Genomic DNA, 26,738 nt, shown 5'->3' with positions numbered 1-26,738 from the left:
AATTATTTTTTCTAGATCTGCAAAAGACAATGTTGGTATTTTGATAGGGATTGCATTGATTCTGTAGATCACTTTAGGTAGTATAGACATTTTAACAATATTGATTCTGCCAATCCATGAGCATGGTAGGGTTTTCCATCTGTTTACGTCCTCTCTGCAATTTCTTTTCTCAGTGTTTTGTAGTTCTCCCTATATAGGTCTCTCACCTCCTGAGTTAAATATATTCCTAAATATTTAATTTTTTTGATGCTATTGTGAAAGGTGTTGCATCTTTGATTTGATTCTCAGCTTGACTGTTATTGGTATATATGAATGCTACTGATTTGTGTGCACTGATTTTGTATCCTGAGACTTTGCTGAATTCATTTATCAATTCCAGGAGTCTCTTGGTTGAATCTTCGGAGTTTCCTAGATATAATGTCATATCGTCAGCATAGAGTGAAAGTTTGACCTTTTCTGCCCCCATTTGATACCCTTGATTCCCTGTGCCCATAAGTGTCAATCGATTAGTTTCAATTTAACAGACCTGTATTTTCATCAGCAGTTCTCTTTGGACGTGTCGCAGGGGCCTTAAACCCAGCATGTCCCGAGCAGATCTCATTCTCTGCTCCCTGTTGGTTCAGACCCTTGTTAGCTTTCACCTTGGCTATTTCACTAACTTCTTAACCAGTCTCCTTGCCTCCAGTCTCACCTCCAACCCAATTTCACGTCACTTCCATAGTGATCATTCCATAACAAAAATGCAGTCATTTTCCTCCTGTACTTGGCCCTTCAGTGGTTTTTTATTTTCTTGGGATAGATTCCAAACCCCATTGGCATCTTTACCCGATCACTTGTGAGCTGGTCCTGACTTCCTTTCCCACCTAACCCTGGCCACTTCCCATCACGCACCCTCTGATACAACTACCTGAATGTGTCAAGCTCCGTTGGGCTACCGTGCTTTTCTGTTTACTGTAATGCCTTTCTCTGCCACCTTTGCTTGATGAACTGGGATTCAGCTTAATGGTCCACTCCCCTGTGTGGATTTCCTGAATCCCCCAGCCCCAGATACAATGAATGCCCTCCTCTGCCATGTCCTTGTGGGACTCTGTACACAAACATATTATGGATTTTATTAATCTGTATTATAATTATTGGTCTGCATGCTATTGTTCCTATTTAATGGTCACTTCCACGGGAGGCAGGAGCCTGGTCTCATTCGCCTTAATATTCCAGAGCTTAGAATGGTGCCTGGCACATTAATAGGCACACAATGAAAATGTACTAACTGAATGAATAAATAACATGAAATTTATCTTATACTCCAAGATTTACTTGTATTCATGACAAGATGATAATCATGTAAATAATGAAATCAAATTATAGTAACACTTGGTTAAATGTGATTTAAGTTAACTCAGTTTTATAATTTTATTCCAAAATGTTAACTAACTATTCCAAATCTTTTAATGTATGAATAGTTCACTTGTGTCTCCTCAAACCAAGACAATTATTGCACACTCCCCATCTTCCTATAGAGAATGCTATGTAGCTGCAAAGAAAATGTCCTTATTTACCTTCCTCTCAAAATATGGATGGAAGGTGAGACCCAGAAAAAATATACATTAAGTGGCATGGTAATTTGCAGAAAGGACATGGGAAGACTTTTGAAAGGAAAACAAAGGAAATACAAGTTCCATAGACACTAAACTTCAAGCCAGTAAAAGCTGATTGGAAAACTTTAAAAAGAAATAAAATTTGTGTAATATGAAACTAATGGGAAAATCTGCCTCAGTTGGTGAAGACAACACAGAAACATTTCCTGAGTAATTAAAGAAGTGATTCAAAAGGAGAGTTATCAATCAGAACCATGTCCTGGTTGTTGTCGTTCTGGTTTCTTTTCCTTAAAACAGAACCAATAAATCTAGTTTGCTTTTGAAATTTTTCTATGTTTTATATGAATTAAAACTATCATTATTTCCTACTCTCCCACCCCATTGTAATTTTGAGAAACAGGATCCCAGAGGTTGACAAAGTTTGCTGACATATTGTTGGTTCTTTTCCCCGACAACACTAAGTTCATTAATTTAAAAATTAATTTATTCTTTTCTACAAGTTATGCTTGTTTACTTTTGTTTATGATTAATATGGCCATATTTAGCAAATAAGAATACATGACAACAAGTTAAATGTGAATTTCAGATAAGCAATAATTTTTTTTAGCATAGGTATGTCCTATGTAATTTGGTATAAGTATTTTGTACAAATATTGCATGGGACATGCTCATACTAAAAAATTATTCATTGTTTATCTGATACTCAAATTTAATTAGGCATCCTGTATTTTATCTAGTAACTTTATTTAGGATTATGATTATATATTATCAAGCAAAGACCATCTCTATATTGGTTCATCACTAAGATCGTAGATATATTGGTTACATATTGGTTACAGCTACGCATTAGAATATTTAGAATGAGTCTTAGATCAACCATTCAAATAACAAGAAACCATCACCGAAAAAAAAAATACTGATGATTAAGTAGAATAAAACTAGGAATTCAAGAGTGGATCAACTTTAAGGAATCTATTAATGTAATTAATCACATTAACAACTAAACGAGGAAGAAAATCATAAGATTGTATTAATAAATGCAGAAAAGAGATTGACAAACAGCGAGTGAGACGAGCACAACAACAGTAACTCAAGTTGCGATGCTAAAATTCAAAGTGCTTCAGGCCTAAATAGGCTGTCCAGGGATGAGGGGCAGGATTGATTCTCTTTAAAGGTAAAATAGGATCAGCAGCCAGCCAGGCTTAGGGACCTCTTAAGGGCTTTGCCGATCTAAGAAAATCTGACCCACCATTTTGTTCCCCTCACACGCCACTTCAAAGACTGCAGCAACTCCTTTCCTTCTTGAGCCTCGTGTAAGAAAACGTCAAACACTCTTGCTCCTCTGCTCCAGAACAGGTTGCGAGGGGGAACTTTTGGTTACTCGCTTGCAGACATCCTCTCCCCTTCTGCCTCCTGAGCTCACAGCAGGGGGACGTGGGCCCCTGAAGTACTCACCCTCATCTTCCCCTACTTTTCTGTTCTCTATCATGAACATTTCCGTTTCTCTACATCTACCACATATTGTTTGTTTCTCTCTCATATTAAGAGTTGTTCTCTCTCACATTAAGAGTTGTTCTCTCTGGCAATGCTGAGCTTGTGCTGAGCTGAGCAAGGAGGGTGCTGCCTGGGTGTTCCTACGGAAGAGCCCCCCGCATTTATGGAATGGGGTGGCAGTGTGTCCTCCCCCACCTCAGAGCGAGGCTGACACACCAAGACAGGCAGAGGGCATGGCCAGGAGCATTTGTTTTCAAGTAACTCTTCTAAATTGTAATTTTGAAATTGGCTATTCAAAAGAGAGATAGAAACATAATAAAAATAGAGAAGTATTCAGTTTGGTAATGATCACAACTATCATTTAATAATCCCTTTTTTTCCATTTCAAAGCACTTTCATGTCTATTATTCCACTAATGGTATGAAGAATTTTTTTAAGGTTTTAACATATATATGTAGTCTGTCCCATAAAAATACATATATTTCTTTAAACTGCCAGGTACTACAGGTTAGCATAGGATTCCAAGGTATGAAAAGGTAGTTGGATGTTCAAACATACTCCAAGTGAGTAACTTCAAACCAGAGACAGCCTTATGATCTGGGCAAATCTGACTAAATATGAGTAAGCTTTCTCTAAAAAAGACATCAAAATAAAGAGTTTAAAATGAAAAAGACAGCAGAGCATTGTGGGTCCCCCCGTGGTAGGATCGTTTGTTTTGGTTTTGGTTTTTTTAAGACAGTGTCTTGCTCTGTCATCTGGGCTAGAGTGCAGTGGCATCATCCTAGCTCACAGCAACCTCAAACTCCCAGGCTCAAGCGATCCTCCTGCCTCAGACTCCCAAGTAGCTGGGACTACAGGTGTGCACCACCATGCTCAGCTAATTTTTTATTTTTTGTAGAGGCAGGATCTTGCTCGTACTCAGGCTGGTCTTGAACCTCCGGCCTCAAGCAATCCTCCCACCTTGGCCTCCCAGAGTGCTAGAATGACAGGTGTGAGCTACCATGCCCAGCCATAAGGTCACGTTTTAATCTGATTGTAAATTACAATGGCAGGTATACTTCTCAATGCACAGAGGTAAAAATATAACGAAGCTTCGCAAGTAAATGCCTAGAGCCAACTACCACATGACAGTGTTTTACCAGACAATCCTCCTCAAAATTAGCAAAAAGAACCATTTCCTAACTTTCTTCCAATGTAAGGCACTGTCACCTCTAGTTATCTGGTGGCTGAAAAGGGTGTAAAAATACAGGCATTTCTTTACCTCAAATCCCTTTCCATACTCAATATCCACCATTAACATCCGGTGCTTTCGCCTTGAATCTGTTTAACCAGCTATTTATTCTGGCCATATCTTCCTCAAATAAATATGTCAAGAAAAACGTAATGAGTGACTGTTTTCACTTAATAAAAATTGAACAATACGTAGAACAACAGAGCTTATGATGAAAACAGCAATCCCTCCACTTCCCCGGAGAGAATAGATTCACCCACCTGGCCTTTACATGGTGGAAACACGCGGCCCACTCTGATTCCCCCTGCCAAAAAAACCAATAAACGTGCAATCTGATCGTTAGGGAAGCATAACTCTGTATTAGGCAATTCCTCTCATTCCCCAGCATTAAAAAAAAAATTCTAATAGCTTTTTGAGAGAAAATCACCTTCGACCTCTCTTTCTTTGCAACTAGGGATATATCGTGCGTGTATTAGTGGGGGAGGAGGATATCAGACTCTGGATAAAAGTGGCGAGAATGTGACCAGCAATTTTACCTCAGGCCCACCTGGCCTATTCCACGTGTCCTTCAGTCATCAACTCCATAAACAGCCATGTGCCAAAGGGCTGCCACACAGCAGATGGGGCTCCAGGTGCCAGGGATATAGCACAAAGCAGGGGAAGACGCAGACGGTAGACAAGAACGTGAATGCAGTGATTTCAGATGATAAATAACAAGTTAAGTACCGTTTTGAAACCAAGTGAACCCAAGAAAGTGCAGAGCACTTCAGAGCAGCCCAGGAGCAACGGTGTCCCGGCGGCGCAGTGATTTCAGTGGTGTCGTCCGTCCACGTGGTGTTAGCACCTCTGCGCAGACACAGGGCTGTGTCCTGATGAGTCTGGCATGGCTATTTGTTCCCCTTTCATTCCTGTTCTGTCCCTCACCACATCACAGCCAGATGCCACAGATGCTGAACTATCGATTTCAAAAGAGATCGACTGAAGAGATAGACTGTTTAATGGTGTATCTATACCCTATTAATTTTGTTCTCAAAGGCTCCTTTCTCTGTGGGGTTCTCCAATCACATTTAAAATTAATGAGGACTGTCATCATGAATAATGGCAAATTAAAACAAAGTCCACTCAGTTATGATTTAACTCAGTAGTTCTCAACCTACCATACATACTTACTAGAGTTATTTGGGGAGCTTTTAAGAAATACTGTTACCCAGGCCACATTCCCATAGATTCGCAAATAACGTACTTGGTTGGGGCTTAAAAACTGTCCAGGTGATGCTGATGCATAGTAAATGTGGAGAATAACAGGTGTGACTAATAATTAAACACAACCAAATGAGATTGTTTGGGCAACTTAAACCAGTGTGACTCCCAGACCAGCAGCGTGAGCACAACCTGGCAACTTGTTACAAATGCAAATTCCCAGGCCCCCCAAACCTACTACATCAGAAACGCTGGGAGCAGTGCCCAGCAATCCGTGTTTTAAGAAGCCCTCTAGGTGATTCTGATGCATGCTAAGGTTTGAGGACCACTGGCTTAAACCACCAAGCTGTTCTATCAACAATAAGATTTTCCAGAGATGCAGGTTTTAGACTCAAGCATGCATCACTCTTATCCAGACTTATTCAAGGTGTGATCATCACGGTCCTCTCTCGATATACCCTCGCCAGACTCTCCCAGGTGCTCAAGGCTTCAGTGATGATTTTTAAGCTACTGTGTTCTGGTGATAGAGTTGGCAGCTTCTAGACAAGCCTTTGGCATCCAACTCCCTGACCCTGAATCCTCTCAAATTCACGAAGAAGGAGCATGGGGAACACAAGGGGAGAACGATTTAGGGTGGCTCAGGGGAGAGCCAGAGGTGGGTAGGGCCTAAAGCAGTGAGTCCCAACTGTGACTGCACCCTGGAGCCATGTGGTGAACTGTAAAAAATACAGAGGCCTGGATTCCACTCCCAGATAGTTTGATGTAATTGTTTTGGGGTGTGGAGTGGGCATCAGGATTATGAGAGGGTGCCCAAGTGATGATTCTATGCACAGCCTAGGCTGAGAACCACTGGAGGACTTCTTCTTCTTTTTTTTTTTTTTTCCTTTTTGAGACAGGGTCTTACTCTGTCTCCTTGGTTAGAGTGCAGTGGCGTCATCATAGCTCTTTGTAGCTTCAAACTCCTGGGCTCAAGTGATCCTCCTGTCTGAGCCTCCGGAGTAGCTGGGACTAGAGGCGCACCCACCATACCTGGCTATTTTTTGTAGAGATGGGGGGTCTTACTCTTGCTCAGGCTGGTCTTGAACTCCTAACCTCAAGTGATCTTCCCGCCTCTGTCTCCCGGAGTTTTAGGATTACAGGCAAGAGCCACGGCGCCTGGGGGACTTCTTGGTTGGTTTTTATCTCCCCCTTCTGACACTAATCAGGCTCTTTGCTGTATACAGAGGCGCAGGGAGAATGAAAGGCAGGCAGACTCCATGGGTTTAGTTTCTCCAGCATCCTGAAATTCGTATCCACCAGTTGCTCCACAGAGCAGGGGAGAGTGGGAACGCCTGACACCTGAGGTGTTTCCTTCCATTTCATTGTCTGACTTATAAAGTCATCTCAATAATCTGTGCAGGGAGTCTACACAACTAACAAATGAAAGAACAGGGCGTCTGAGGTCCAACACACTCAGGATCTCCTGCGTCTACAAGCGTTGTCTTACCATTGTCGTGTTTCCTGTCGTAGTAGCAGCATGGCAGTCTCTCAGTCAGTGTACTACCCTTTTGTTTTCTTCTCACTTTAAAAAACTAGAGCTTGGTTGTACATTTGTTCCACTTTCAAAAAAAAAAAAAAAGAAGTTAGCTGGGGGTGTGCTTTTCTAAGGAGCAGAGTCCTTTCTGCTTAGTGGGGACGCTGGGAGTGGGGACGCTGGGAGGGGGGACAGAGGGGCGCTGCGCTGCTCACCTGCTGGGGCTGCCGGGCCACCTCAGACGTTTGTCCCACTTACAAGGACTCCCCGCAGGGTCCTCACCAGGACATGTCCCAGACATGTTTGCTTGAACGGTACCAATAAGTATTTGTAAGTGACTCCGCACACTGGGCAGTTTATTATCTGGTGATTTGGGGGATTTTAGGATGAACAGTGAAGTGAGATGTCACAGCTTAGTGTCATCACTCACGTGACCACTCTTATTATCTCTTTAAAATGCTGACATTATCTGAGCAGAGAGAGGGAAATGGAAAAAGGGAGCATTCCTGGGAGAGTTTGTGTCGGGGTCACTTGAGATGACCGTGACCGGGCCACCAATGGGGAGCGCTCCTGCCACACCTGCAGCCTGTGAGCCCTCACACCCGGTGATCCGGCAGGTGGGTCACACGCAGGGCGCAAAGCCATGCATTTCTGCTTCTGACACGTCTCCCTTGCTCTCCTTGTCGGTATTTTGCTTGTTCGTGCCTCTCCTCACCGTCACTGTGTCCCCTCTTCATCTTCTGCAGCTTCACCAGTTTTACCCCCAGGCTCCACACCTTTTACCTGGAAATTTGTCCAAGTTTAGATAAGAAGATACAGCAGTAAAATTAGGAAGTTATACCAGGTAGACTAACCTCCCAAGGAATAGCAGAGAAACAGATAAGGGCAGAGGTAGAGGAAAGAGAACAGGTGGTGGGTGAAGAAAATAACAAAGATGCTGACACCTGGCATGTGCATGGCGCTTTATAGGTTCTAAAGCATTTTTAGTTATTGCTTCACCTGCTTCTGTACAAATACTATAAGCTAGGCAGAGCAGAAGGCCCACTATTTTGGCTTTTAGGAAATGAAGGATTAGACAAGGGAAGGGGCTAGCGAGGGCAGCAGCCAGTCTCAAGCCCGGCTCTTCTGAATTCCAGTATGGTCTTCCTTCCACCACACCACAATGTGTGCCTGGAGTCCTGGAGCACACACAGCCCAAGAAACGCCCCCGCGAGTTCATCTCCAGACCTGTTTCCCGAAGAAGAATGCTGCCTTCCTGCATAGCGGTGCTGGACCCCTAAGGTTGGAAATGTCACTTTTACCCAAGAAGCGCAAGATGCCTCCTACAGGAAGTCATCATAGATGATCATGGGCCTTAGCAAGTGTTTCTTTAAAAAGGCTGCAGTCCACAAGAGGGTGTGAGGCCACACAGTGGTTTTAGGGGGCCCCGTGTCTCTTGCGTTGAGGCCATGGGAGGAATAGTTGATCGCTTGGGGGGAAGTCCACCCCTCCCACACCCCGGCTGTCCTCTGCTGGCTCCACACACAGCCCTGCTTTTGTGTCCTTTGGCCTCTCCTCTGGTTTCCACCTTGGCTTTGTATACTTGTGATTTTCTTCCCCACTCTTGCCTCTGTCACTAGGTAACCCACTCCTGTTTCTGACCCGATTCTATGGCCCACCCCGGTTTTCCAGCTCCCCTTTTGATGACATTTGACTCCTCCTTGTGCAATCTCTTGGAACTGATCCCCAGTTTTTCAACTGTCCTCCCTTTGATATCCCAGACTCCGTGCATGCCCAGCCCTCTCCCGACTTAGTTTCTGCCCATCCTCACTGTGTGACGACTGGGCTGGCATTGCCTAAGATCAGACTGCCCAGGGTACTTCGATGCTGTCTCTCTCCACCCTGCACCCCACACTCTCTCCTGCTCTACTCACTTGTAGATACACTGTCGAATGCACTTGCCCTTGTGCAAACCGAAGGATCAGCAGAGATGATTATTGCAGCATTCTTGGAAACATACAAAAAACAACCTAAATCTCCATCAATAGGAATAGGTTACAATATATCCAAATAATAGGGGAAAGACAGCTCTCTATACAATCATGGAATGATCTTCAGGGTGAAATTTTAAGTGAAAGAAGCAAGGAGCAGAAGAGTATATAAATTTTGCTACCATTTGGGTTAAAAAAGAGAACAGGAAACAGTACTTATATTAATATTTGTATATGCAGAGTTTCTCTGGAGGGCAGCAGAAGCAGTGGTTACCTCTGGGGAGGGAAACCGAGTGGCTGAGGGAAAGGGCAGCAGTGAAACTTGGTTTCTGAACTAAGTACCATGTATGTATTACCTATTAAAATTTTTAATTAAAAACATGGTGAGTGCTTTGGAATCAACATAGAGATGTGACCTTGGGAATCACGCCTTAGTTGTACAGATTAAAGAATTAAGTCATTAAGGGATAAATAATTTGTCCAAATCCCCACAACTGTTAGGTGACAGAGCTGCGACCACACCCTCGTCTGTCATTTGGCCCCTATGCTTAAGGGAATGCACCTTCAAAACTCTACGTATTGGTAGAACTTCACAACACAGATGACAGGATTGCACCCCAAGACATTTGAGACTCAGTTTGTTCATCCATAAAATGTGGACAATAAAGTTGTCGTGAAGATCAAATTAGGTAGCACGTGAGCTCGTGTTTGTCCCAGGACCTAGCACAAAGGAAGCATTCAATGAGTGCTAGTTACTGTTATTCATTATTTTGAGGCTGTGGTGGAGTTAGAGTTGGTTGGGGCAGGGAGGGCTATGAGAGAGGTCATCACAGGAGTCTGTGGAGATGGAAGCTTGCGGGGTAAAGACAAATAAAACAGAGAGGAGAGAGAGAGAGAGAGAGAGAGAGAGAGAATGAACGAACCCTTGATTCTCATTTATTTAAATAACCACTAGAGAATCTGAGAGAGCAAATGATGCTTAAGGTAGAAAACATAGGTGAGGATGTGTACGAGGAGAGTACTGTGGAGAGAACTTCTGGCCTCTTTAACTCTACCATGCCACCGAGGGCCACCTGTCACCAGCATTTTATCGTGCTGAAAAATAAACATGCACAACCCAGGACTATCTGGTCCCCTTCTTCCTGTTTCACTTTCATTCCCGATTGTCGAAATGCCCTCACCATTCTTGCTAGTGTATTTCCTTTCCTATTTTCTCTTCTCCAAGGGCCATGGGTCAAGTGATGACTCAGAGCGCTAAGTGTTCTACTGGGAACTTGATTCACCTTCCTTAGAGAGGCGCCGAAAAGGTCCTGTCGTTCTGGGCAGATTTGCTCGCAGTACATCTGGGCTGAAGAGCCTTAGCAAGAGCCCTGCAAAGGCTGAGGTTTCTGGGAACCACTTCCTCCCTTCCCTCTTGTGCCAGAAAGCACAAGAACATGAGGTTCCCTGTCTTGCTCACCACTTTCTGGCCAAACTTCATGATTTACAAGTATTACATTCCTCCCTGATTGGAAAGAAGATACAGTCTGAGGTTATAAACTCTGGTTCTGCCGTCAGCCCTCCTGGGGTCACACCTTCACCCCTACGCATTAGCTCTGTGATCTTGGGCAAGTCGTGCAACCTCTTTGCCCCAGTGTCTTTCTGAAAAAATGGTGAGGACAAGATGAGACAGTCCAGGTAAAAGGCAGAGCACAGGGATTGGTTCTTAGTAAATTCTCAAAAAAGGTTGGCCTGAAATAGCATTTTGTGTTTTTTATTTTTGAGGCAGAGTCTCACTCTGTCACCCGGGCTAGAGTGCTGTGGCATCAGCCTAACTCACAGCAACCTCAAATTCCTGGGTTCAAGCGATCCTCCTGCCTCAGCCTCCCAAGTAGCTGGGACTACAGACATGTGCCACCATGCCCAGCTAATTTTTTCTAATTTTTTTAGTTGCCTGGCTAATTTTTTCTATTTTTAGTAGGGACAGGGTCTCACTCTTGTTCAGGTTAGTCTTCAACTCCTGACCTCAAGCGATCCTCCCGCCTCAGCTTCCCAGAGTGTTAGGATTACAGGTGTGAGCCGCTGCGCCCGGCCTCTGAAATAGTATTGATAGCAACAGCTGCAGAGAAGTAGAAGTAAGCAAAAGAAATAAAAGGGGGAGTCTGGAGGAGGGGCTTTCCGATGGCTGACTAGATGCATCTGGCACTTGCCTCTTTCACAAAGAAAGCACTGGAGGTGGCTGTGGGTAGAGGATTTCAGGGGTGTGGAGATGGACCGGCTGTAGGGCCCCAGGGCAGGATGCAGTCTGGTGGGGGCTGGGCTCTCAAAATGGCACCATGCTGTAGCTGCTTAGGGCTTGCGGATTTGTGGGACCCAGCATGAGCTCCCTCTCCAGAGCAATGCCATTGCCGGGTCTCCAGGCAGCTCGCTTTGTTAGTCTCAGGCCTGTGAGGGTTCATGGGCTCTCCCTGGGCTAGGATGCAGGAGTCCATGTTAGGGATGTGACCATGAGTCTCTCACCATTTCCCTGCACTGGGGAGTCTTTCCATGTTCCCAGTGGATCCTGGCCGAGCAGGCTGCCTCGCTTCCCTCTGTCTCCTTGCCTGAGGTGTTCCCTGTCACTTTTCTGTTGAATTCCAGTGTTCTCTCCCAGATAATCTATTCAGAGTGTGATTTTCTTTTTTCAAGACAGAGTCTCACATTGTCACCCCGGCGAGAGTGCAGTGGTGTCATCATAGCTCACTGTAACCTCAAACTCCTGGGCTCAAGCGATCCTCCTGCCTCAGCCTCCCGAGTAGCTGGGACTACAGGTGCATGCCACCACACCCGGCTAATTTTTCTATTTTTTGTAGAGATGGAGTCTCGCTTTTGCTCAGGCTGGTCTCACAGTCCTGACCTCAAGCAATCTTCCCGCTTCCGCCTCCCAGAGTGCTAGGATTACAGGCGTGAGCCACCTTGTCTGGCCCAGAGTGTGATTTTCTACTTGCTTTTTTGGTTCTTTGTGGAAGAGGCAAGTGCCAGATGCATCTAGTCAGCCATCTGAAAGGCTCTTCTCTTAAAAAATTGCTAGATTGTTTTTATCCTGCTTCTGGCATATATGTGAGAGGAACATCAGTGAGTTTACTCTGCAGTTTGTAATTGATTCTGATGGTTTGGGGTAGCATTTACCAAAGTGATTATCAAATGGATTCCCTGGTGTGGGACACTGAAATGTGTATCTATATAATCAAAAAAATTATATTGGGACTGTCTTAGCTCAGCTGCCGTTACAAAACACCACAGACTGGGTGGTTTAATCAACAGATATTTATTTCTGTTGGCTGTGAAGTTTAAGATCAGGTGGACTGTTCAAGACGAAGGTGCTGGAAGATTTGGTGTCTTCTCACTGTATCCACACATGGCAGAGAGAGAGAGAGAGAGAGAGAGAGCGCATGCGCGCACACTCTGGTCTCTTTCTCTTCTTATAAGGGCACTAATTCCATCTTGGGGTTCCATTCTTATGATCTCATCTAAACCTGATTATCTCCCACAGACTCCACCTCCTAAGACCATCGCATTGGGGATAAGGCCTTCAACATATGAATTTGAGGGAAACACAAACATTCAGTTCATAACAATGGCCAAACATTTTTATTGTTTCAACCCAAATCAGAGGACTCCATTGTCATGCAATTTATGAACATGGATAAACTATTGAGTTGGCTCTGTTATGTTCTGTTTGGTCATTCTATGGAGTCATTGTCTAAACTGTACTGCAGAGTATGATTAAAAGCAGCCAAATTAGCTATTTGCATAGCACCTTTCGTCTTAGAAGGAACTTTCATATAAATTATCTCATTTGATATGTTTTCTGTAGCCTAAGCTTATATATTTTCCTCAGTGGGCCCTCTCTGAGAGGTAGGCAATATTGTACCATAATAGGACAAAAAACTTCGGCTTACCTTACCGTGACCACCACGCAGCCAGGTGAATTGTCATCACATCAGCAATCCTTTTCCATCCCATGGGGAGCCACGGGATGGTTTTTCAACATACTCTCAGGTTCAAATAGAATAAAGTTATTTATAGCTTGATAATAGGAAAAGCTCTACAGATGCATTGTAATAAATAAATTTAAACATTGCAGTTTCCTTAGTCTCTAAGAGAGCTTCCCCTTGAGAATTTCACTTTATCAATGAGATATGTATTGCATTTTCATTTAGAATCCAGGAGGGTTCCTGTCAGGTAATCTTAGAGGCAGACTCAGTTCCCGTGTAGAATGTGAGACTTTACACTGAAATCTGAGTAGTCACTCTGATTTCAAAGAATTCTTTTCCATTGATAGGTAAACTTTTTAAAAAAATATTAGGACACAGAGTGCATTTCTTTACATCTAAAAGTGTTATTTGATATGTACTTAAGTTTCAGTAAATGCAAATGTAAATTTATTCAGAAATTTTATTAAGATATTATGATACCCTATAGGAGATGTCCTGGAATACCACATAACTTGGATTGGGAGATCTCATTGACACGAAAACGCTTCCTGATGTCTTTTACTTAAGCATGAAAATGTCTGGTCAAGGCTAAACTGCCTTTCTTTGTGCAAGGTTTGTCTCTGGGCTCTGATTCCACGTTCAGCATACTCCCAGCTTGAGCTGCATTTGTTAAATCAATGCTCTGTATGCATGGAATTGGAGGGCCAAATATAGTGAGTGGATCACGTTTATCACTGAAGCTATCTGGAATACATTTAAAAATCATTAGAAACATAACATACTAGCTTTGTCTCCATGGCAATCTCAATTTTGTGCCTATTCCCACAGGTGATTCTGAGTTATCAGAAGAACTCTCAGGAGACACACCCTGGCCAGTTGAAAGACAAGATGGAGAGACAATTTCAAGCACGATTGCTGCAGTGACCACAGAAGCATTAACTGCAGATACGAATTCCACCAACATCGCTGAGGATGCGATTCAGTTAGATCTTATATTAATGGTTGTGATCCCATCAATTTTATTGGTCCTCCTAATTTTATCAATGGTACTCTTTGCAGCATACTATAAAAGAAAAAAAACTAAAAAAGGTAAATATTTGATATATTCCCATTTGCAGACAATTGCTTTGTGTGTTAATGAACAATCAATAACACAAAATACTTTTTGCTTCTACACAGAGCCTTCTAGCCAAGGATCTCAGAGTGCTTTACAGACATGTAAGTATTATTCTGCTTATGATTGGGGATGGGATTGGAGAAGGAGCTGAGATATTTTAAAGTTAAGCAACAAGGGCTATATAAAATATAGTAAGTCATAAATGATATATTTTAATAAAGCTTTCCAGAGGCTAATAATGCCATATTCCTTTATTTTTTTTAAAAAAAGAATGTTTTTAGCCTACATTGAAATTTAAAATATAGGCATATCTCATTTTCCTTTTTGTGCTTAGCAGATACTGTGTTTTACACAAATTGAAGTTTTGTGGCAACCCTGTGTTGACCAAATCTATTGGTGCCATTTTTCCAACAGCATGTGCTCACTTCATATCTCTGTGTTGAGAATTTGGTAATTCTCACAATAAGTCTCACAAACTTTTTCCTTATTATTATATCTATTATCATGATCTGTGATCAGTGATCTTTGGTGTCACTCTTATAATTGTTTTGGAGCACCACAAACCCCACCAACCAGCCCTTCTTCCATCTCTCTCCCTCTCCTCAGGCCTCTCTTAGTCCTGAGACACAACATTATTGAAATCAGGCCAATTAATAACCCCACAATGGCTTCTAAGTGTTCAAGTGAAAGGAAGAGTCACACATCTCTCACTTTAAATTAAAAGCTAGAAATGATTAAGCTCAACAACAAAGGCGTGTTGAAAGCCAAGATAGGATGAAAGCTAGGCCTCTTGCCCCAAACAGTCAGCCAAGTTGTGAATTCAGGGGAAAAGTTCTTGAAGGAAATGAAAAGTGCTAGTCCAGTGAACCCACAAATGATAAGAAGCAAAACGATGTTATTGCTGATGTGAAGAAAGTTTTAGTCTGGATAGGAGATCGAACCAGCCACAACATTCCCTTAAGCCAAAGCCTAATCCAGAGCAAGACCTAAGTCTTCTCAATTCTCTAAAGGCTGAGAGAGGTGAGGAAGCTGCAGAAGAAAAGTTGGAAGCTAGCAGAGGTTGGTTCATGAGGTTTAAGGAAAAAAATCCATCTTCATAACATAAAAGTATATGGTGAAGCAATAAATACTGATATAGAAGTTGCAGCAAGTTATCCAGAAGATCTAGCTGAGGTAATTGATGAAGGTGGCTGCACTAAACAGCATATTTTTAATGTAAACAAAACAGCCTTCTGTTGGAAAAAGATGCCTTTCCTAGCTAGAGAGGAGAAGTCGATGCCTAGCTTCAAAGCTTCAAAAGACAGGCTGACTCCCGTGTTAGGGGCTAATGTAGCTGGTGACTTTAAGTTAAAGCCAATGCTCACTTAGCATTCTAAAAATTCTAGGGTCCTGAAGGATTATGCTAAATCTACTCTCCCTGTGCTCTGTAAATGGAACAACAGAGCCTGGATAACAGCACATCTGTTTATAGCATAGTTTACTGGATATTTTTAAGCCCATCATTGAGACCTACTGCTCAGTAAAAAAATATTCCTTTCAAAATGTTACTGCTCATTGACAATGCACCTGGTCAACCAAGAGCTCTGATGGAGATGTACAAGGGGATAAATGTTGTTTTCATGCCTGCTAACACAAATCCATTCTGCAACCCATGGATCAAGGAGTAATTTTGACTTTCAAGTCTTATTATTTAAGAAATACATTTTGTAAGGCTGTAGCTGCCACAGAGAGCGATTCCTCAGATGTATCTGGGCAAAGTCAATTGAAAACCTTCTGGAAGGATTCACCATTCCAGATGCCATTAAGAACATTTGGGATTCATGGGAGAAGGTCAAAATATCAATGTTAACAGAAGTTTGGAAGAAGTTGATTCGAACCCTCGTGGATGACTTTGAGGTGTTCGAGACTTCAGTGGAGGAAGTCACTGCAGATGTGGTGGAAATAGCAAGAGCACTAGAATTAGATGTGGAGCCTGAAGAGGTGACTGAATTGCTGGAATTTCATGATAAAACTTGAACGGCTGAGGTGTTGCTTCTTATGGAGGAGCAAAAAAAGTGGTTTCTTGAGATGGAATCTACTCCTGGTGAAGATGCTGTGAACATTGTTAAAATGACAGCAAAAGATTTAGGATATTATATAAACTTAGTTAATAAAGCAGCAGCAGAATTTGAGCGGACTGATTCCAATTTCAAAAGAGCATCCAACAGCATCTCATGCTACAGAGAAATCTTTCGTGAAAGGAAGAGTCAACAGATGTAGCAAATTTCATTGTTGTCTTATTTTAAGAAACTCCCACAGCCACTCCAACTTTCAGCAACCACCTTCTTGATCAGCCAGCAGCCATCAACACCAACACAAGACCCTCCACCAGCAAAAAGATTACATCTTGCTGAAGGGTCAGGTGATTATTAGCATTTGTTAGCAATAAAGTATTTTAATTAAGGTATGTACATATTTTAGATGTAATGTTGCACACTGAGTAGACTATAGTATAATGTAAACGTAACTTTTATATGTACTGGGAAACCAGCAAATTGGTGTGACTTGCTTTGTTTCAATATTCACTTTGCTGCGGTGATCTGGAACCTAACCTGCCATCTCTCCAAGGTGTGTCCGTATACTGCTGCCATCTTTGTACCTTATCAGATGAAGGCCCTGCATAACCTTGGCCAACAAGCCAGTGTAGCATTTCCCATTGAAGGAGGAAAGGGTAGGGCTGGTAGAGCAGTGGTTCAGAGTAGGGTTAGGGACAGGTAGGTGGCAGACCTTGGGGCCATCACCACAGAAAAGGATTCTTTCATCTATATTTCTGTCACAGATTTTATTTTCTTCCCTAGCCCATGTCCCAATTTGACCTTGAAGAGGCCTAGGTGAAGCATTGCTCTTGCTCTCATTGAAGCTATGCTTTTATCATGAAATCCAACAACTGCCTACGGATTACTAACATCAATCTGAAAACCAATTTGATAGAAAACTCCCTAGGTCAGAGACACTCTGAGAGTATTCTGTTTCGATTCTAGAAGATCACATACTAGGTTTCAGGGTAGTTCTAGATCTAAAGCAAACTTGGGTACTTGTGTTGGTAAAAAAAAATCACTCTGATTAGATTTTTAAGTTGAAGCCTTTAAAGTCGTTCTAAAAATTACCAAAGGGATAAGAACTTCTCTAATAATATATCTATTCATACACATATACACAACACACTCTATGTCCCTCATACCCACTAAGCAGAGCACCTCTGGCTTTGAGGTCATGCTCTTGGTCCACACGTCCCATTCACTGTCCCTGCACCAGGGGAACCTGTCGTAGCCAGCAGACAGGCAAATGTGAGCTGGGGAAGAAGCCCTGGGGTGTATCTCCTTTCATGGCAGGGGCTCATGTAATAGATTCCAAGGAAATAGGAAATACACTTATTTCCCCACTGCTTGGGATTTCAGGGTGACCTAAAAACAGTGGTCATATAGGGACTTATTTGTAAGGTTAAGAAAAAGCAAAAGCAAACAGAGCTGCCTGGATTTCATTTTTTTTAAACTCAAGGAAAGTGCGAATTTCCTGCTCTAAACCATAGCCCCCACAGCCTGTCTTACCTGATGGAGTCCAGGGATGGGGGCTGTCCACACAAATGCTCATGCTCTTAGGCTCTAAATACAGAAAGTGATTTTTCATTGGACGTACTGTGAGAGTGTCATAGTTCAAAAGCCATTTACAAACGAGATCTGGCCTCATCCTCAGACATGGCCTGTGCATTCTACACTATCCTTGAAGTATTTGCCGTTCCCAGAGCATGGCTTGACTCTCAGGACACCTCCATACCTGGTTGACACTATTCCTTCTTTCTGGATTTTCCTTTTTGTCTGCTTGGCAAACTGCCACCCCATTCTTCAGGGCCCAGTTCTAAAGTTTTTACAAAACCTTGAGTGATCCCTCCCCAGGCAAAACTAATCATTACCTCTTCTGTGCTCTCAGAGCACTTTGTTCAAACTTATGGTTCATGGTATTTACATCATAAATTGGTGACCTGTCTTTTTTTTTTTTTTTTTTTGGTCTTTCTTTCCTACTAGGTTACCTTCTCTTAAGAGAACCAAGAACTCTTATTTAGCTCATTTGACAGGGTGATATTGAAGTTGAGAGTGCTGACTCTGGAAACACATACTGTGCTTGGCTGGCTTTGGCACTTCCTAGTTCTATGACCTCTCTGATTTAGTTTCCTCATCTGTAAAATGGGCAAATTTAATACCTACCTTATAGAGTTGTGAGAATTAAGTAAACTTATATAAATATTGCACTTAGAAACAATAGTACCTGGCATATCGTAAGAGCTAAGTGTGTGCTAGCTTATTATTTATGTCCCTTTATCTAACACGACTCCTGCCCAACACATGTTTCTTGAATAAATGAGTTAATAAAAGAATGTTAGAATGTTTTTTAAAGATCACCTACTCTCAGAGGCAAAAAAAAATTTGCACATTATCCTTGCTACAGACTGGCACGTTGTTTTTAGTTTAAATATGCCTTGCTTTAAGATAACACAACATAGAAAACTTACAATTTCAAAACAATTACTTATCACTAAATTTTTTGATACAAAGAGCTTTGTTTGAATTTATTCTTTTACCAGCCACTCCTTTAACAGAGACACAATCATTAACTGCTTAAAAGATGAATATCTCTTCAGACAAACTAAATACTAAAAGTTAATAAAAGCAGAATATTTAAATTACAAAAATTTGATTTAAATATGATTTTTTTTGCTGGAAAAATGAAACTGTCATAGTGGGTCAGACCAGCATTTTGCTTAGAAAGTTCTTGAAGGGATGCTTTGTGGGAGGGCATGGATCCCCACACACACCATGGTCCCTCAGAACGTTAGGAATAGATGTACTGTTTCTTTTGCCACGTGGATAGAGCCCGATAGATTATTCTAAACCAGGAAGTAAAGTCTGTAAATTCGACAGCTGGGGCGGACTTGGCCAACACTTTCCGAAAAGAACACTTCATCTGATCGGAAATGACTCTTTTTCTTTGGGCCTGTCTATTTCGTGTCCAGGAAAAAGAAAACATTGTGTAGTAACTTGATGTTCAGCTATCATTCTTCCTAGACCTCCAGGCATTAAATTTGCAGTGTCTTGATGGGCTGGATCTCTCTGAAAGAGGTGCAGGGAAAACAGCTGGCAGTAAACCACCACTTTAAACAGGCTGTGGCTGCCTGATGCCGGGCTTGCTCAGTAAATCTCCTGGAAAGAGATGCTCTCTCTTGCTCACTGCTCAGCAGGCAAACAAGATAAGGAAGCCAGAGGCTCCTGCTGCTCCTGCCCTCCCGTATTCCCCACTCGGACAATCCCACCATCAAACGCGCAGAGGACAGGATCTGGGAGTGGGATATCATCAGGCTAAGTGGGTGTAATGTAGGAACTGAACGAGGAGGACAAAGTGGGTAGGAGGAGACGAAATGGAAGGATTGCAGGAGGGAAAATGGAACGGGAGGTGGGGATGCGGTATAAGAGCTGCATTTGCCTCCTGGTTGCAAAGAGTAGGTGGCTATTAATAAAGAGACAGAGGCCAGGTGGAGTGGAGCGGGTAGGGCCTGATTGCTGAGGACAAGTAATTGGTCTCCCTTCTCGTTTAGTGCTCTGCTCGTCTGTGCTCTCCCAGATGTTTTCCTGTTGCCATGGCGGCCGGGGCGGGGGTAATGGCCATGGAGCAGGGAAGATGAGGCCACAGAAGGCTTTTTGCTCTGTTTTAATACTGATTACAGGGGCTTCACATTTGGTGCATCTGAAGCACTTTTGTAATGGGTTTTTAAACTTTTCCATCATCTGCATGCAGGCTAGCTTTTGCTCACCACGAGGCCTGTGGGGAACCCAGATTATAAAGATAAATCCATGCCCACAACAGTGGGGCTGTGGAGCCACTTGTTCTCTGAGAAATTAGTGGGGAGTTATAAAGCAGGGGAAAAGGGAGAGGGAGGGGGAGGGAGTGACAAAATGGGGGGATCTTTATGAGTCACCTGTAGGGACATTCAATTATGTAGGGGCTTTATTTATCATAAAAGCCCTTAAGGAAATAGCCTTTAGATTTTAGATTAAAAAATGTATATATGTATAAAATATAAGATGAAGAAATTCTTTCCCCAATCTGAGTTTCTGAGGCTCAGGCCTCTGCAGGAAGCTTTGGATTCCTACTGGAGGCCAGGACATAACCTACAGCCCCTCGAAGGCAAGCAGCGATGGCATGAAACTTACATCTGTGCCCAGCTTTCCTGGATTAGCAATGCCATTCAAGCTTGCCAACCCACAGGAAATTATGGCAGTTCACTGCTGCCAGAGACTTAGTTCCAGGTGCCTGCTGGTTGTGTTCCCACGCTGGGACCTGCATTTCTACAGGCCCAACAAAAGGAGGCCTCTGATTGCCAAGGAGCAGGAACGTGTATTTATTTGGTAGACCTCTACAAAGTGGTTTGCTTTCTAGTAGTCTTCACATCATAAAAGGTAGAGTGGGCCAATGCTATCCACTCACTTGACATCATTGCCTCATTTCTCTGGGTGTGCTGGTCATCCTGCCAAACGAAACAGGGCTCCGGCTGGGGCATCAGACTCCAGTTCTTGCCACGTGTTCATCTGGAGTCTGATCTGCGTTAGAGCCATTTTGTAAACCACGGCTCTCATTTCAATCAACAGCAACGAAAAGCAAGCTTGTTGGACATTTCACTATTGTGATAACGCTAAGTCTAAAAGATTGGACACGAATTTAACCACGGTGCTGGACAATCAAGATTGAGACCTACTCATTTATTCAATAAATACTGAGTAGGTGTTAAATATTGCTAGCTGGATCAGAGCTAGAGGGAAACCACAATGCATAAGACAAACATTCCCTGCCCTTTTGGACCAACGGTCTAGTGGGAGAAACAGACAACAAAGGATCAAACAGATGAACTGATCAATGAGGAATTGTGACCAGCACTATGACGGCAGAAAGCAAGGTGCTGAGCCAGGAACAGTAGGGAAGGCTTTAGCTAGCAGAGTCCTGCTTTAGCTAGCAGAGAGGCCTCCCTGAGGAAACAGTGGGTCCCTGAGGATGTGAGAGAGCCAGCCATTCAAAGAGCATGCGTAAAAGGAAAGTTCCAAGGGGAACCCTCGATGGAGTAGCCCACCTCCAATCCAGGACAAAGGCAGAGTGTCATGGTGTTCAGCACGGGGTGTCAGAGGAGATGAAGCTGCAACCTTTTGAACTGGGACATTTTACAGAAGGGTGCCGAAGGGCAAGCCTTTCTTTCCCTTATTACTGTTTTCCTCTTGATGTGGATACAAAAAATAAAGAAGGATGAACATCCGATCTGAAGTGAGTACGCTCAGAGGACCAGCCACACCTAAAAGAAAACATTTCACACAAATTAGGACCCCACCTCAACATGGCAGTCTGCACTTGTTTGACTTGGAGGTTAATTAGCTGTTCCTAACGAACCAAGCTAACACAACCTTTCTGTGTATTCCCTTTTAGATGATCTGGGAAGTGAGAACCTGAAAGTGTAAGTCTTCCCCGCTGCCCCCAGTCCAGCTCCGGTGTGGGTAAGAGGGTGAGGCGGGGATTAGAGAGCCCTCTGCCTTCCTCAGGCGCTCTTGTTTGGACACCCTGCGGGGCTCTGCCGCCTTCCTGCTGGGGAGACGGTCCTAGCGGCCCAAGGGAGGGCGCGCCCAGTCCCCAAACCCCACCCAGCGCGCGATATGGGCGCAGGAGAGCGTGGGATCTGCTTTCTTTCGCGTCCTCTGTCCTGAAAGGAATCTTCTGACTGCTACCAGTTCCAAGTGCATAGTAGTTAAATATTCTGACCCTGGGTGTATCTCAAGGACATCGGTTCATTTATTCTGATTAAAAATGTTACCACCAGGGAAGATCCTTGAGCTGGTATTCCGGGAGGAGAGCCTTGGTAGAAGCGTGAAGTTCCCGCAGCCAGAACCACCGGGGCGGGCAGGGAGGGAGGGATGGAGAGAGAGACAGGGGCAGAAACAGAGACAGACAGAAGCAAGATTCCACCTAGAAGCGTGGAAGCTGGGGATGATGCAACCCCCCACCACCCTCGCGGCAGCCCAGCTAGTTTAGAAACTTCGCTGGTTTCCTCTGCCCGGAGTACCGCCCGCGCTGCTGTTCAGGGCGGGTGGCCCCTCCTCCCCCAGCCGCATCCTCAGTGGCCGCCGGGAGCTTCTGTCCCCCAACTGCGGGCTCTGAGCTCCGGCCGGAGAGGACAGTGGATTTCTGTAAGCCAACGGCTCCGCTTATCCAAGAGAGAAAAGCCTGGGACTTGAAGGGAGAGGTGATAAAAGTAGCCTGTTGACGGTGCGGCACTGATCAAAAACCCCAAGGAAAGGGAAGTGAAATTAAGCAAGGCTAAAACACTCAATGTGGCAACGCCCGGAGGAGCCTCACAGTAGAAGCCTTGCAGGCTTGACTTTGCACCCTCAGGGGAGTCGTCGGTCCCCTGGGTTCCCCTTTTAACCCACTGGCTAGGCCCTCCACTTTGGGGCCGTGATAGATGTGGATTTTGTCTTCGTGTCAGCCTTCTTCCTGTTAGAGTTTGATACTCCGGAATAGTGCAAACCCCCAGGCTAAGACAGTGCATAAGACAATGAATCGAGTTCCTTGAAATTGGGCACATTACACATTTTTTTCAATAAGCTTTTTGCTCCCTATTGCTAGCCCCATTTTTGAAGAAGACACGCCCTCTGTTATGGAAATAGAAATGGAAGAGCTTGATAAATGGATGAACAGCATGAGTAGAAATGGTATGTAGTTACCTAAACTTGTTGTTCCATTCCTCTCTAGTAACAGAAGGCTGCAACAGCTTTATAAATAACTCAGTAAATCTTGGAATGTGACAGAGCCCAGTCCCACGTTAGATCTGGTGCATGGAGATAATAAACTTGGGTCTGACAGTCCTTAAATATTCACTTGAATTATTGCATCAGTTGTTGCCACTTGCTTTTATTTCCGTACAAGTTGTTGAAATGGTCTTTTTCCAGCAGAAAATGGTCTTTTTTTCAAGCAAGGAAATCTCTGAAACCAAATTATCCGGAAAAAGTTAGCTTCTGGCAGCACTTTATATATTATAGAATTTAGAGATCTATAATTTTAAACTGTATATGGATATAAAACTTTATCAAATGTAGGCCGGGCGCGGTGGCTCACGCCTGTAATCCTAGCTCTCTGGGAGGCCGAGGCGGGCGGATTGTTTGAGCTCAGGAGTTCGAAACCAGCCTGAGCAAGAGCGAGACCCCGTCTCTACTAAAAATAGAAAGAAATTAATTGGACAACTAAAAATATATAGAAAAAATTAGCCGGGCATGGTGGTGCATGCCTGTAGTCCCAGCTACTCGGGAGGCTGAGGCAGTAGGATCGCTTGAGCCCAGGAGTTTGAGGTTGCTGTGAGCTAGGATGACGCCTTGGCACTCTAGCCTGGGCAACACAGTGAGACTCTGTCTCAAAATAAAAAAAAACTTTATCAAATGTAGTTTACATAGATCTGTACTGTCCAGTACAATAGATACTAGCCAAATGTAGCTATTAAAATTAAAAATTTAGTTTTTGTAGTCATATTTTGAGTGCTTAAGAGCCGATGGCTACTATATTGGACAGTGTGAATCTAGAACATTTCCATCAATATAGAAAGTTTCACTGGACATCACTTATATAAATGGTAATATAAGTACTCCCTTAAAACTTAATCTCTACTTGATATCAGGCAGTAACGGTGGTATATGTTCCTTACTTTCCGTTAAATCAATAATTGGATTTTAAAATGATGGCAGCTGTTTTTTCTTTAATAAATTATTTTGAATGCTTAGATTAAATTAATAAAATCCACTATTTATTTTACCATATTATTTGCATTTTTAACATTTATCTTAAGAATATACCCTGGGGTCTGTCAGATTCAACACTCTACAATAGACTTCTCAACCCAAAGATTTCTTATTAGAATTATTGCTACCAGAGGCTTATCAAGATAAGCTTTCAAAAAAGTTAGAACCACTCAACGAACTTGTATAATTTCTAACAGTTTTTCATATTGAGGGAAGAATGCCTCTGTAAGGTATTTGAAGATAGGGATTAGTCACTGAGATAGTCCTTAAAATAGTCTTATTTTATTATTTTTTAGTTTGTAAAAGTAATATACATAGTAAAATTTGGAAAATGCAGAAAAAAATTTGTAGAAAGAAAAAAAAAACCATTTTACCACCCAAAGACTGGAAATATAACAACATAATGTCATGTTGTTGTATTTCCTTTTGGGCCTGAGATTTTGTGCAATACAAAAATCATAATCCTATCATGACTAAAACCAGAAAACTGGAAAAAGGCATTTCTATTCACTAACTAAAGCTGAGTCATTTTGACACCTAGGTGATACATCTAAAGATTTTTTCCCCTTACAAATAATCAGTGGTGTAATACAAGAGAACTCTGATGACTTTAAGAAGACTGGTTGTGTCCCACCTGCCTACTTCTTCTCTTCTGTGCAGTCTGACTAAAGTCTTTCTGCAGACACATTAGGATCTTATTCCAGCGTCTATCCTGAAACATGAATTCCAGCTTTTGGAACACTGAGGCGCTGCAGGGACTGAATCGCCAAGCAGTGATAAATTGCACCCTTTCCAACAGGGGCAGAGGCATGCTGAAGTCTCGTATCTGTGTTATTAGTGCTTTTTCCATTTCAAGAGCCTTGCCATCATTAATCTTTTAACTGCTAGGACTCCCTGGTGAGGCCATTTCGCACACGTAACCACACAGATCAGGGAGATGCAATGCTCTACTGTGCCAGTTTTGCGGATAGAAAATAGAATTTCAGTGACTAATAGTGAGTTTGCTTTTATTCTGCCCTAGCCGACTGTGAATGTTTACCTACTTTGAAGGAAGAGAAGGAATCAAACCACAACCCAAGGTACTTCTAGTTTTTCCCACAGATTATATGTATTAAATATTTGGTGGGAGGGGGATTGGAAACCACCGTGGAGCACTTTTGGCTTTCTCTGTGCCTGTACATTTTATGTGGCAATTTGCATGGGTGAGTGTGGTAATGTGGAGAAAAGGAAGTGAGAATTGTAGAACACAGAGACTGCAAAGTCAATATCCTAGCAGCTCTTTCTCTTTAGCAATCAATTAGCATTGACATTTTCTTGCCCTTCTGTAGAGACACTGTCGAGTCAACTTCTGTTTTAGTCATAAAACTTTCCAATTATGACAAACCGTAGGTTTGTTTACCTTGGATAAATAGATGTTTGGTAAGGAAAACAGATGGAGTGGACAGTCTTAAAGTGGCTAATTGGAAACTCGAGTGAGTAAAATGAACATTTTTAAAAAGCAGACAAAGAGAACCGACCCACCTGGATTTGACTGTTAACGTGAGACAAATTAAATGAGAATTTTTTAAAAACGCTCCATTTCACCACAAGGTGGCTCTGCTCAACAGAAAATTTTAGTGCATCAGGGTTTGGGTGTAGTTTAGCAGTCCACGCCCTCATTTGAATTATATTATCTTTTGTGAGGACAGAAATGACTGTGTTTGGGGTGTTTTTGATCGGAGAATTGTTTGGTCAGGACAAGGGATGTGCTCTTAGGAAAAGGGATGATTCAGCAGGTCAGGGAGTTGCTCTGTAGAGCACTGCTGCAATCTTGGGGTACCAAGCTGTTGGTAGGGATCACCCACGGATGGCCGGAGAGCAGAGAACTTGAGCCTGTGCCTGAGATGTTATACTTTTGTTGGAACACGTAGGCTAAACCTTTGGGGCAGGATAAACACTCTCCCTCTGTGTTAACCGGAGGTCTTGTGCCAGTCATCTGAAATGCTTTTGGAGTGCAGTCACTTGTCACTGGGCAGTCCCTGAGCCCTGAGCATTGCAAGGGAAAACTTAGGTAGTGATTAGGGCAGTCAGGTGTTTGTCTTTGGACCTTTTTCTGCATCTTCTCCCTAAACCTTGCCTAAAAATTCACCAACCTACACATCTCTCTGCATCCTGCTACCATGATCTTACTCAGGCAAACCTCAACTTTGATACCAAAGTCTACACCTTATTGTAGACTGAAGTCAATGTTACAGCTCTAAGAATTTATGTGTTAAGATTCATCGCTGGTTCAGAAAAGATTCTATCCTATTTAAAGAGAGTCTGGATATTAAGAAGCAGGTGAAAGAGAAAAAAAATGCCAGTATTACAAAGGAATAGTTGCCCCGTATTTTTTACCTTACCTGAACATGAGCCAGTGCATATGTCCAGTATAGGGCTCAGATCACCACCAAAACTCCATAAGCATGTGATTACTCTATCACTGACGAGCACCTTCACATGATGGGGAAGGTCAGTGGTTTTTCCATACCTGCCTCTTGCTCTTTCAAATTGTTGCCAACACGGAAGAAGCTTAACATGACAGAACTGTATGGTTGTGAAAGCTTCTTAAAAATCATATTTTTGGAGGCCAGGTGCAGTGGCTCATGCCTGTAATCCCAGCACTTTGGAAGGCGGAGGTGGGAGAATCACTTGAAGCCAGGAGTTCGAGACCATCCTGGGCAACATAGCAAGATCCCGTCTCTACAAAGAAATTTAAAAAATTAGCTGGACGCAGTGGTGCACACCTGAAGTTCCAGCTACTCAGGAGGCTGAGGCAGGAGAATC

At 43.0% G+C, this 26,738-nt stretch overlaps 1 protein-coding gene across 2 annotated transcripts in view; it reads left to right on the top strand.

Annotated features, from left to right (window-relative positions):
* Positions 1-26,738, top strand: part of TMEM154 (transmembrane protein 154) — a 61,369-nt gene that overhangs the window by 22,963 nt on the left and 11,668 nt on the right. The window contains exons 2-6 of one of the 2 annotated variants that reach the window (XM_012645232.1): positions 13,788-14,048; positions 14,139-14,177; positions 21,577-21,604; positions 22,771-22,856; positions 24,955-25,012. In XM_012645232.1, coding sequence (XP_012500686.1) covers positions 13,788-14,048; positions 14,139-14,177; positions 21,577-21,604; positions 22,771-22,856; positions 24,955-25,012 — 472 coding nt within the window. The remainder of the gene's footprint in view (positions 1-13,787; positions 14,049-14,138; positions 14,178-21,576; positions 21,605-22,770; positions 22,857-24,954; positions 25,013-26,738) is intronic. The other variant, XM_012645233.1, reaches the window with a different exon arrangement.

The sequence above is a fragment of the Propithecus coquereli genome, unplaced genomic scaffold (assembly GCF_000956105.1).
Source record: "Propithecus coquereli isolate 6110/MARCELLA unplaced genomic scaffold, Pcoq_1.0 Scaffold228, whole genome shotgun sequence".
Classification (NCBI taxonomy): domain Eukaryota; kingdom Metazoa; phylum Chordata; class Mammalia; order Primates; family Indriidae; genus Propithecus; species Propithecus coquereli.
Note: the sequence above shows the minus strand (reverse complement) of the source record. Positions and strands in the feature narration are given on the sequence as shown.